The sequence below is a fragment of the Achroia grisella genome, unplaced genomic scaffold, assembly GCF_030625045.1.
Source record: "Achroia grisella isolate CSIRO2021 unplaced genomic scaffold, CSIRO_AGI_Agris_v1 utg149, whole genome shotgun sequence".
NCBI lineage: Eukaryota > Metazoa > Arthropoda > Insecta > Lepidoptera > Pyralidae > Achroia > Achroia grisella.
The window spans coordinates 275,433-288,231 of record NW_026712644.1 but is presented as its reverse complement, the minus strand read 5'-3'; the positions used below and the strand labels follow the sequence as shown (position 1 = coordinate 288,231).

At 39.4% G+C, this 12,799-nt stretch overlaps 1 protein-coding gene across 1 annotated transcript in view; it reads left to right on the top strand.

Moving 5' to 3' along the window:
• Nucleotides 1–7,765, top strand: part of LOC131840794 (protein MTSS 1) — a 144,699-nt gene extending 136,934 nt beyond the window's left edge. Inside the window, exons 18-25 of the mRNA XM_059188992.1 lie at nt 1,240–1,346; nt 1,591–1,684; nt 1,999–2,337; nt 2,934–3,062; nt 4,318–4,485; nt 5,264–5,380; nt 6,249–6,361; nt 7,658–7,765. Of these exons, the coding sequence (XP_059044975.1) occupies nt 1,240–1,346; nt 1,591–1,684; nt 1,999–2,337; nt 2,934–3,062; nt 4,318–4,485; nt 5,264–5,380; nt 6,249–6,361; nt 7,658–7,765 (1,175 nt within the window). The remainder of the gene's footprint in view (nt 1–1,239; nt 1,347–1,590; nt 1,685–1,998; nt 2,338–2,933; nt 3,063–4,317; nt 4,486–5,263; nt 5,381–6,248; nt 6,362–7,657) is intronic.
• Nucleotides 7,766–12,799: the final 5,034 nt, after the last annotated feature.

The window sequence follows — 12,799 nt, the reverse complement described above, 5'->3', positions numbered from 1 at the left end:
TAGAGGATCTCTGCTATCGACCCTCTGTCCTGTCTGTCTGATTTAAACGGGTATCGAAGTTATGACGGCCTGAGCCCGCGCGAGGTAAACGAAAAGTATTGTCTGTCGGATACGACTAAAGTCTGAGGGCAACCCCTCAGACTTAAATCGTATCCGTCAGACAATTGGCTTTCAGCCGCTCCATAAGACCTTCCGTAGGTTTATAGAGCCATATGCAACACCACTATCTTTCGGTGAAGCTGTAAAGGCCAGCTGCGGCCAACAGCATTAGAATAGTAGAAAAAAAAGGAAGTGGAACAAAATTTTATAACTATTATGAAAATATATCTATGAATACGTATGAATATAGGTATGAATAGCTTAACGGAACATCCAAAAAAGTTAAATACAATAAAATATTACAAAATATCATATAATGTTAGCTTGACGTGTGCGACGCTTGTAGCTGTAACGTGGTCGTGTGGAATGAGTAGTCATTCTCACTAAAATGTCCGGACATGTGGCGGCGTGGTGGGCCGGGTCATTGGGCTCCCTAAAATATGGTCGAGCGCAGTGATGGCTGGCTCATCGGTCATATTCGTGAACGAGTGCTGCTTGTAGGGACTGGTCTGCTCTTATCACTACGACTGATTTAATCTTATTGCATATTTATATTTGACCCAAAAAATTAGTGCGCTTGTTGGTAGTTTGTATTCACACGTTTCGACTTGTAAATGTAAACTTACAAAGATTATTTAAAAGAGCAACACACAAGTTTCTTGCTCGTTCTTCTTGTGATGAGACAGATTTCCGAATGGTAGATAAAAAACAAATCGTTATGACTATTCAAAAGTGCTTAAATTAAGTTTATTTTAATAAATGATTTTCTATTCTATTCTATTCTAATGACTGAGATGTCTTAGATATCGATCGCTATGTTAATATATCCAAACTAGTTCAGACCTATATTTTGGAGGCTGGGAGCGGATGTCTATATATTTTTAATGTATGATAATGGAATGTTTCACCAGCCTGCGCTAACGATATACGTTGGTGGAGTACCAGTGAAGGATGGTACAATGAGAATGGGGTCAGTTAGCCCGATGTGGCCACGATAATTTCCATGGTAACAGCATGGAGGTTGACCTAACATAGTAACTTATTAACAACAGAGTCACTAGTCGTCATTAATAACAGTACCCTCCCACTTAAAAATATGTATTATGTGTAAACAATATTAAGTCGTAATTTGTTTGTCAGCTACAGTGTGGTCTCGCCGGGGCTCGTCCAGTTCGCTCGGGAAGCCGCCGCCACCCGTGCGAAGGTCCTCGTCCATATCGAGACCACAACGACCAGCTTACGGTCAGGTAGGTCTATTTCGATACATATGTACTAATGGTCACCCAGTGCTTGAAATTCCATCATAATTTGAGATCAAAGACAAACATTATAAATCTATTCTCAATTTTCGTTAAAAGGGGTACAAAGTTTTTGTTTCACTTATTAATATGTAGATACTATAAACGACTACGTCTCCATAAGAGACGTTGTCGCATGTTCGACTGGTTTACCATACCAATTAGATTAAAAACCTATGTGTTTTTTTTACAGGGCAACATACAAAGCCCACAGATGGCATCAACAGAGGCAGACAACCTCCCGCCTCCGCCGGCCTTTTTGCTGCAACCAGATAACGAAAATGCGGGTAATTTAGATAGATAGATAGAATGTAGATAGATATATATTCTATCTATATTCTTTATTTGTACAGTAAAGGAAAGATATAAACAATATATAAAAGAACACATTTACATTTTCAATAAGGCTTATAAGAAATGTATGTAGTCATTTTTTGTTTTAAATGTAAATGTAACATACTATATATTGTGGTATTTTGTATATATCTTGAGTCTGATATCACTTTGAACCAGAACATGCTTAGATAATAAGAATTTTTAAATATACAATTTTATTTTATGTACTCATCTTGCTATTAAATTAATATAATCTCCTTCTCAGGACACCAATCGATAAACGTAGCAGAAACCGTAAAGCAATTAACCGAATTGAAACATATGCCGGCATCCCCTGGTCTGGTCAGACGCAGTCTCCAACAGATACAGAACAGTCAGACCAATCAGAACAATCAGACTAACGCCAACCAACCCTCGCTGAGCACCTTCCAGCAAGCGAAGAGTAACTTCTCGTCGAATACCAGTCTCAACAGCACAGGGAATTTGAACCCTATTTACGGGCAGACAGGGCACAGAATTATGGCCTACGTGGAGAATTCGGTGTATGCTAGGAAGAATAGTTTGAATAGCTCGAATTCGGATCTCTTCAGAGATGTCAACGCGGGTGTGTATCTTTTATTTATTATCTATCTAATATTATAAACGTGGAATTTTGTTAGTATGAATGGATGGATGTTTGTTTTTCTTTCACGCAAAAACTACTTAACGGATATTGATAAAACTTTACAGTAATATAGTTTATACAGAAGAATAACACATATATTAAACTAGCTTTTGCCCGCGGCTTCGCACGCGTTAATTTATCCCCTTAGGGGTGGAATTTATCAATCTGTCTTAGGGGATGCCTACGTCATAATAGCTTTAAGCATGCAAAGTCTCAGCCCGATCCGTCTAGTGGCTTGGGCTGTGCGTTTATAGATCACTATGTCAGTCACCTTTGAGTTATGTATATATAGATTTAAAAAGATTTCATGTAAGTAAGGTAAATTTATTACAATAGACGCTTATTTTAGTTATAGTATACTAGTTGCCTGCCCCGGCTTTGCATGGGTGTTCATGTATTGTAAATATAAACCTTCCTCTTGAATTACTCTCACAATCGCTGAAAACTGCATTAAAATCCGTTGCGTAGTTTAAAATATCTAAGCGAACAATCAGTTGGAGTGACTTTGTTTTTTACCATATATAGGTATATAATAGGTTTATATGTACATATTTTAGGTGGATCGCCACATGGCTCGAGCCCCTCTACCCCCAGTAACGGGGAGAACAATTCATTTTCGAGTTTTGGACCCCGAGTATCCAATGACTCACATTATGGACAAACTGGTAAGCAAACATGTAATAATTTTTATATTTTTTCTTTTACTACGATGGTGGCAGTCAAGTATAGGGCCCATCTGATGGTAAAAGGCTACAGTAGTCTATAGACGCCTGAAGCACTAGGGATGACACGTGCGTTGTTGCCGACCCTTAAAATATATTATAACCTCATTAGGTATCGAAAATTTAACAGTGACTTCTTTCAAGTATCGTTATGTGATATTACTTCCTCAGAATTTGATATATTTATATACTTTTTCTTTGCTGATATTTTAATATCACTTTCATGGACTACATGAAAGTGATATTAAAATATTTGTTTTTTTTATTGTTTTAAAATAATATTAAAACATTTCGTAGATCCAGTTTTTATTAATAATGTGTTTTGTTTATATATTTTTTAATTGATCCCTTTGAAAACTCTTTTGGGTACTAAGACCTGTAGCACTAAGACCTGTAGCACTAAGACCTGTAGCACTAAGACCTGTAGCACTAAGACCTGTAGCACTATGACCTGCAATAGATCTATTGTACTCGCCCTATTTCAAAGTTCGGTTCTTAGATCCGTCAGGGATTTTTTTTGAGGATGATAATGGAATGGTACACCCGTCTGCTCTAACGGTTTACGCTAGCGGGGCACCAGTGGAAGATTTTAGTTAGTCCAACGTGACAAATTCACAGGGAATTTATCACGATGGTTTCCAGGGGGAACCGCGTGGAGGTCAACTTGACATGGTACATTGCTAGCAATGGGATCATTAGTTCACATTGCTAACAATCCCGTTCCCCTCGACCCGCCAGGGTTTAAGGATCAAAGGATAATCTTAGGAGTGATAGTTTTGATCTCCTCAGGTTAAAAAGTTTTAAAGTACATTTAACTAAAAATAGTACATTTTCCTGTGTTTTGTCTAGCTATAGAATTGATCGTAATTGTAGTTTGACTACGTATAGTACTATAAATAATATATATTCCTTATTTTTCTAAACGGCAAAGAAGTAATCGTTTTATTAATACAAAGGTATACAATGTGTGTATCAAAATGTAAATGTAATGAAAGTGTGTAAAAGCATTTAACATGTACGTGGATGGATGAATTGTGTGAAAGATGTTATGTAAAATAGGAGAATGAGCTCAAATATGACTGAATCCTATCAGTGGTACATAATATACTGCGCCGCTCCTAAATAATGTGACGAATGCAACGCAACGATGAGTAAATCGACGGCAATAGAGAGATTCAAACCGGAATCACTTTAACAGGATTCAAGCTGCAACAGGAGAAGAAGTACGCGCAAAGCAACACAATATACGCGCAGCCGTCACAGATCATCGCCGGCTTCAACAACATGTCGCGGCACGACGCCCTCACCCCGCTCGCAGTGCGCCGCGCCGCCGCACGCTCGCACAGCGCCGACCGACACGCAGACCGTCAGTATGCCTCGTGACGACCGCTCTAAGGCCTGCACAGCTTCACCAGACGATAGGGGGTGACTGCAAGCGGCGCTCCGAACCCAAGGAACGACTTATGGAGCGGCCGAAGGACGACTCCCGCCCGACGGATACGTCTCTAGTCTGAGACGCTAGGGTTTCGAGAGCGTCTGCACTCGCCCCCAATCGTGCGGTGAAACCGTAAAGCCAGCCGGCCCTCCAGGAGGCTTTACGGCTGCACCGCACGATAGGGGGCGAGTGCGGGCGGCGCTCCGAACTCACCGAACGACTCCCGCCCGACGGATACGACTCTAGTCCGACACCACTAGGGGTTCGAACCTCGGCTCGGGTCGTCAAATTCAAATTCAAATTCAAATTCAAAAATCATTTATTCATGTAGGACATTTTAGCCGCTTATGAACGTCAAATTTTTACATTATAATTTTATTTTTTTCCCTACCGTCGTAATTTCGATCTCCGTTTGAATTTGACTGGGGTTCGATAGAGGGGAGCGGCGTGAGAAAACGTTCTTGAGAATATTAAGACATAATGAAAAATATATTGCCATCGAATAGAAGAAATAAAATGAAACGAGACAGCAACGTCTAATTTACTTATCAGAACTATTATGTACTAAAATTAGCATATTATAAATATTAGCATACATGTCTCGACTCGATAAATTGTCAAGAAATTTTAATCCATATCCGTTTTTAATATTTTTTAAACTTTTGTAGAACTTCGATTAATTTATTACTAAATAACATATTGTGCTTAGCAGAAGGTGGCTTAATAGCAAGTTTAAGTGCAAAGTTAGGCCCCCAACTGTCACCAAGGACCACCCGCCGCGCAATATCAACGATCACAACGGCTGATCCACCTCCGAAGCCGAAAGGTAAACAATATTTTTAGGTAACTCCTAGACTATACAATGATTTACCAAAGATTGATATACCACTCTCTATTTGCTTTAAATTTGTTTATTGTATGTGGTTTAAATAAAATAAATACCAATGAAAATGACGAAACTAATCAAAATAGGAATATTGAAACAAAGTTACTTTAATTAAGGTAGATTTTGAACAGAAGAGAGAAGTTGTCTGCGTGGATACGTATATACGTATAAGAAAACAATCGTATTTTTGTCGCTAAGTAGTTGTGTTTTGGTTTCAAGGGCAGTAAAATTACAATGTTTGATATGTTAGTTTTCACGAATGGTAATACTTGAAGTATCAGTAACATCATATGACGACGTGACGCTTCTAATGGTGACGGTTACCATTTATCGTCAGTCTATCAGCTTTTGTGTCTTTGTGTTTCTCTATGGGGTTAGTTGTAAAAGGAAGATAATATTTTAAGGAAGGTGATACATGGTTATGGGGGCGGAGGAAGGGCGACAAAGAGACGTATGAACTGAGTGTTATTTGAAATGGTAAGAAAGAGAAAAACATATTACGTCGACCTCAAATAAATGTGATAAGGGAAAAGCAGAGGAGTCGTAAAAGGAATAAAATCCAAGTAAAATGTTATTAAATTGAACTATATATACGATGCGACATTTTATATTAAACGGTCGATTTAATGGACGCCGTGGTCGAGGTCGTCGTCTTCAACGGCGAGGACGGTGTCGTGCGTTTGCGGAGGTTAGCTGCCGTTTGTTGTCGTCGGGAGTATCTAGTCTACTGTGTTCCCGGTGTTATAGATAGACCCTGTAGGACAGCACAGACGTCGCAGTAAATGTGTGTATGTGTGTGTGTGTGCAGGCGGCGGCCCGGCGGCGGCGGCGCCCGCGTTCCTGGACAAGCTGTCGGCCACGCTGCAGCGCCGCCCCGCGCACGCCGCCGCGCTCCGCGACCGCATCAACGCGCGCGCGCAGGTACACACGCCCGCCCCGTCCAGTGTCCGAGGCAGCCGTTCCTGACAAGCTGTCGGCCACGCTGCAGCGCCGCCCCGCGCACGCCGCCGCGCTCCGCGACCGCATCAACGCGCGCGCGCAGGTACACACGCCCGCCCCGTCCAGTGTCCGAGGCAGCCGTTCCTGACAAGCTGTCGGCCACGCTGCAGCGCCGCCCCGCGCACGCCGCCGCGCTCCGCGACCGCATCAACGCGCGCGCGCAGGTACACACGCCCGCCCCGTCCAGTGTCCGAGGCAGCCGTTCCTGACAAGCTGTCGGCCACGCTGCAGCGCCGCCCCGCGCACGCCGCCGCGCTCCGCGACCGCATCAACGCGCGCGCGCAGGTACACACGCCCGCCCCGTCCAGTGTCCGAGGCAGCCGTTCCTGACAAGCTGTCGGCCACGCTGCAGCGCCGCCCCGCGCACGCCGCCGCGCTCCGCGACCGCATCAACGCGCGCGCGCAGGTACACACGCCCGCCCCGTCCAGTGTCCGAGGCAGCCGTTCCTGACAAGCTGTCGGCCACGCTGCAGCGCCGCCCCGCGCACGCCGCCGCGCTCCGCGACCGCATCAACGCGCGCGCGCAGGTACACACGCCCGCCCCGTCCAGTGTCCGAGGCAGCCGTTCACAGCCGTTCACAGCCGTTCACAGCCGTTCACAGCCGTTCACAGCCGTTCACAGCCGTTCACAGCCGTTCGCAGCCGTTCGCAACCGTTCCTGATAAGCTGTCGGCCACGCTGCAGCGCCGCCCCGCGCACGCCGCCGGACGTCTTAATAAAATGTATATTTATATCAGTTGTCTGAAACCCATAATAGAAGCTGTACTTAACTTGGGATTAGACACTGAATTGTGCTGAAATATTATTAAATATATTACAATAATTTATTGCAAACTCTACTAAAGTAATGTATATACATAATATATGAATTTATTATTATTTAGAAGACATTATTATTTAAAATACGTAGTACAGAAAATGACTGCGTGTTATACGCAAAGTAATTTTCTGTACTATGTATTTTAAATTGCGTATCACACATAGGATACGAGTCGTCTATGATACAACACCGCAAATACATATTGTATATATATTTTTAAAATTCCATTATACTTCGGTAGTGACTTCACATTACTCATTGACTTACTAATGAACTAATTTCACTATAAATGGATACGCCACAAAACCGCAACGCGGTACTTTTAACGCATTTTTTCTTAGTCTGTCATGATGATTCGACTATTATTTCAGGTATTACATACATGTTTATCGTTACAGCCGGATCCGCGTGTCTGCCACACGTCGCTGATGGAGCAAATAAAACGAGGCGCAACTCTACGCCGAAACAAACACTGCAACGACAGATCTGCGCCTAAGATACGCTAAATTTATTATTATTATTAAATATTTACAAGTCGTACTAAAACATATGGTAGATGTATAAATATTACGTAAGTACACAAGTCCGCGTAGATACGCTTGCATGCATATTGAATTTATTGCATGAATGAGTGAATGACTCTTTATTGTTCCACTCACAGAAAAAAAATCAATTACAATAAAATACAGAAGTAAAAATGGGCGGCCTTATCGCTAAATAGCGATTCCTTTAATATATGTAATTTCTTCTATGGGATCAGGTCTAGGTACAGTAATTTATGATGGTATTAACAGTAAAAACTATGGTACTTTGGAAGCATGGTACTTTCGGCCTCAAGATTGGCAATGAAAGACGTGTACCCCGGATGTCACGTGATGACGTAATAATTTGCGGTTCTTGTATATACGGTTCCCACATACCACCAAGTGGGCATTAGCTTTTTTACTATAAAAATGAAATTCCTTTGGTAATGAGAGCTAACCAGACTAATATTCTGGCCGTCACAGTATAAGTAGTCTAATATTAATATAGGAAAGAAGTATTATATTTACTGTTAGAAATACGAACAGACTGCTATTACATGCTGTTACGACATAATATAAATGCGAGAAGTGTTTGCAATGAAGTTTGCACTTCCGTAACTTAGCCACAAGCTAAGTTTTTTACAGTTTAAAATATTATGAGGTCGTCTGGAAGAAAATGTTTTTCATGATAAGGACGCCCATTCTATTATTTTGATTGACTTGTAATTTTTTCTATGTGTTATTTTATGCTGTGGAATAAAGAGCAAATATTATTTATCCTAGTTTATACTACATATAGAAACTTTGACACCCTTTGTTTTATTTTCTGGTACTTTGCAGTACCAGAAAATAAAACAAAGGGTTACACATTACGTTACATTCTTTCTTAATATAAAAAATTATGTAAATAAGTTTCATGCAGAGCTGTGTACTTTTTGTACCCCGCGTGTAGTTACAATGTAAAAAACAAATATCTCTCATATGTTTTAGTGCGAGTTTAACTGGATATATAAATTGTATGTCAAAATATAAATTGTAAATGGTTTTAATATCAACTGTATATGCATGTACGAGATATCCAATAGCACTTGTATGACAATTATTTAACACTTTAACTGCTGATTATTCGTGTGACGAGTCGAAATGGTAACTGTACGTACCGGAACTCGAATGGTTGCGACTAGTATTTACGTTAAGAGTATAGTCGTAACTATGCGAGTTGACCTGTACCTACACAGCTTACATGCCAGTTTTTTTTATGTACTACAATTGTAGTGGACTAGCATGCGGTTCATCTGATGGTAAACGGTTAACGTAGCCTATAGACGCCTGAAACACCAGAGGTGCCACGTGCGGGTTGCCAACCCCTAAACTAAACTTTATACTAATCTTCAATATACCCTAAAACCCCATGCTGTCTCTCAAGAAAACATCGGCAGGTATATCATTCCAATAGTACAATCTCCCGCCTGGGCTAAATCGAGGATAATTCTTTCCTGATAATTAAGTTCCTGATTTCGAGCTCATGCAACTCGAAATTAGGACAATTGTGATGAATTCACCAGGATCGAACCATGAAGGTACCAGACAGGCCGCATGGAGGTCAATCTAACATGGTAAATAGGGTCAATAGGGGTCAATAGTGCTTTTTCTTATGGGACAACTTAGTAGCCTATCCACGAATACGTTCAGCAGTTAAGTGTTAAGTATAGTACACATTTGAACATGAAAATTGGGACTACAAGCACGTCAGACACAATTTTATTACTCAAAGGTTTATACTCTAAAATATGTGTGCTTGAATAGTAGATTCAATTTTCAAAACTATTTGTACCAATGAGTATATACTAGAAACTATATATTTTATTATCGGAAAACGATAGTTATAAAACAAAACATCACATCAAATCATCCCCCCTCTCTAATGTATTTTTAATGGATGATAAAAAAAAAGCACCCACCTGCACTAACGGTTTCCGCTGTCGGGACACCAGTGGAAAATGATAAAATGAATACCAGGTAAGTTCAATAAGCCCATCGTGGCAAGTTCACCGGTAATTTATCACGATGGTTTCCAGGGGGAAGCTATTTGTTTGCCATTCATTATAAAAAAGTACTTTCGTTACTGGATGTACATTTTTTATTGTTGGTATAAAATGACTTCTAATGAATTCCTTTTTAATTATAGCGCCATCTATTGAAAAGTTCTCGTAAATATGTATAGTAATTAATGTACAATTCTTACTTCAAAAATCGAATAAATCTCTCAGTTTATTCATATTGATGTTATCTATGACAATTATTGTGTTTTTAGGTGTACATACCTTAGCCTTACCTTAAAAATAATATAAAAAAGTATAATGAATAAAGTTACGTATAAGTGTGTATTTACGACGATAAAATATATAGTCTCTACTCATACTTAACAATTTGGATGTTGTCATCTCCCTCCCTCATATAGGTAGAATATATTCACACTTTAAAACTCACCTTAATGAGACAATACAAAATCACTATAAATTAATTTAGTTAGAATAAACGGTCTCAATCATATCAAATAATTATCACAAAGAATGGCGTTTAAAGAGATCCGAGTTATAAAAATTATAAATTTAGGAAAATGACTTTAATCGTTTTAACTTTAATGTCGATTTTCCAAAATTTTATTTTGGAGTCAATGCAGTTTAGTATTAAGCCTCGAATCATCACTGAAGTTGTAACAGACTGAGAACTAGTGGAACCTCTGCGTCTTTAAGGATAGAAATTCTTTTAGTAATGGCTTATAGCATGCAACAGGTGACTCATATATCTAATATGAGAAATATTAAGTACGTACCTATAAAAATACAAGAACCATATATATAAAGTTTTTGTATATTTATATTTATCTACTGACCGTACTTAGTGTACAACGCAAAATCTTTATTATTTGTCTTCAAGTGCGATTATCACCTGGCAGCCATCACCCTGCACGTCACCCTTTGTTTAGATAATGTTACAAAAATAATAAAAATATTGGCACTGTAATTTTGAAATTTTACGACCATTTAGTTCATTGTATCATAACAAAAATTGTCTGACTATTACGATAAGCACAAATCAACTGACAGATGAAGTCTAAATGCATACTTTACAGGTTACTATTTTGTGCCTATAACAATATATAAATATGACTGTTCTCCCAGATAGGGTAATTACAAGTATTGTTAAATGTCAAGTGTTGGTGAATGCAACACTATTTTGTACGCGTAATATTTTGTACACACAAATGTGTCTCGCTCCACTCATTCCACGCATGCGAAAGTGACGATGCATCTAAACATTAGCCTTCGTATTCATATACATTGTGTGTGTTTCATACTATCTTATAGTATGACTAGCTTTTGCCCACGGCTTCGCTCGTGTTAATTTATCCCCTTAGGAGTGGAATTTATCAAAATCCTTTCTTAGGGGATGCCTACGTAATAACATCTACCTGCATGCCAAATTTCAGCCCGATCCGTCCAGCGGTTTGGGCTGTGCCTTGATAAATCACTATGTCAGTCACCTTTGAGTTATATATATAGACTATGGATGACGTAACGACGGGTGCCCACATCAACACCCGGGTCTAAGCCGGTGTGTATACATTTTTATCATGTAAAATTAAAATTAAAGGTACATTTGAGATATTTATTACTAGTTAACACAAACGTAACTTCGTCTACGTCACATTTTACTCGTTTTTGCAACATTTATTATTGATGCTCCGCTCCTAATCGTTGCAGCGTGATGTTCTATAACCTATAGACTTAAATACAATAAATGATCTATCCAACACTAAAAGAATTTCTCATTTTGAAGCTGTAGTTCCTGAGATTAGCGCGTTCAACCAAACAATCAAGCAAACAAACATTGCAGCTTTGATATTATAGTAGTATAGTTGAAAAAAAAGTATTTAAAAGACTTAGCAACTGTGAACAATCTCGTTTCTGATTGGTCGGAAGAAAGCGTGTCGTATAACAGACCACAAATCTCGTTTCTGATTGGTTGGAAGGAAGCGCGTCGCATTTTTAATAAATGTTTAAATTACCATAAATAACTTGTTAGAACTTCACTGAAAATATTTGCCATATCGAATTTATGAACTTATCAATCAAATCTAACTTACATATCATTAGATTGATCAATAGTATCACTATTCATATCGAATGATTGAAAATTCGTACACACTGAGCGTTTGTCGTAGCAATTCGTCGCTTAATATTATAAATTCAATCACGAATGTAATAATATCGATTCTATTATAGCCTTCTCGGACTTCCTATAGAAAGATAGACTATTACGATTTATCGATTAATCGACAGCTTGCGTTGCGATTTCAACAATGATTTATCGACTACTATTAATAAATAGTACCAAAGAGTAATATGTTCTATATAATTTACTATCTAATAATCTAATGTTTTACAGTCTGTTGATTAATTTTTTATTGTAATTTCTTATCCGTAATATTTTCTATATGTTACAGACAATAAGAAATAAAGTAGTTATTTTCTTTCGGTATTTTAAGGCACAAATTTTTTATCGATTTCAATAAAAGGAGGTTCCTATGAGACTGTTTATTTTTTAAGTACGTAAAGTAAAATAATACGAATCATCATCATCATCATCATCATCAGCCCACTGCAGTCCACTGCTAGACATAAGCCTCTCCCAAGGCACGCCACTGGGCACGATCTTCAGCCCTTCTCATCCAGTTACTACCCGCAACCCTACGTAAGTCGTCGCTCCACCTAGCTGCGGGGCGTCCTACACTACGTTTGCCAATTCGCGGTCTCCACTCTAGAACATGCCTACTCCAGCGAGCATCGGTTCTGCGACAGATATGACCAGCCCACTGCCACTTCAACTTACAGATGCGAAGAGCTATGTCGGTGACCTTAGTTCTCTGGCGAATCACTTCGTTTCGGATTTTATCCCTCAGAGAAACTCCAAGCATAGCTCTTTCCATAGCACGTTGAGCGACTTTGAGTT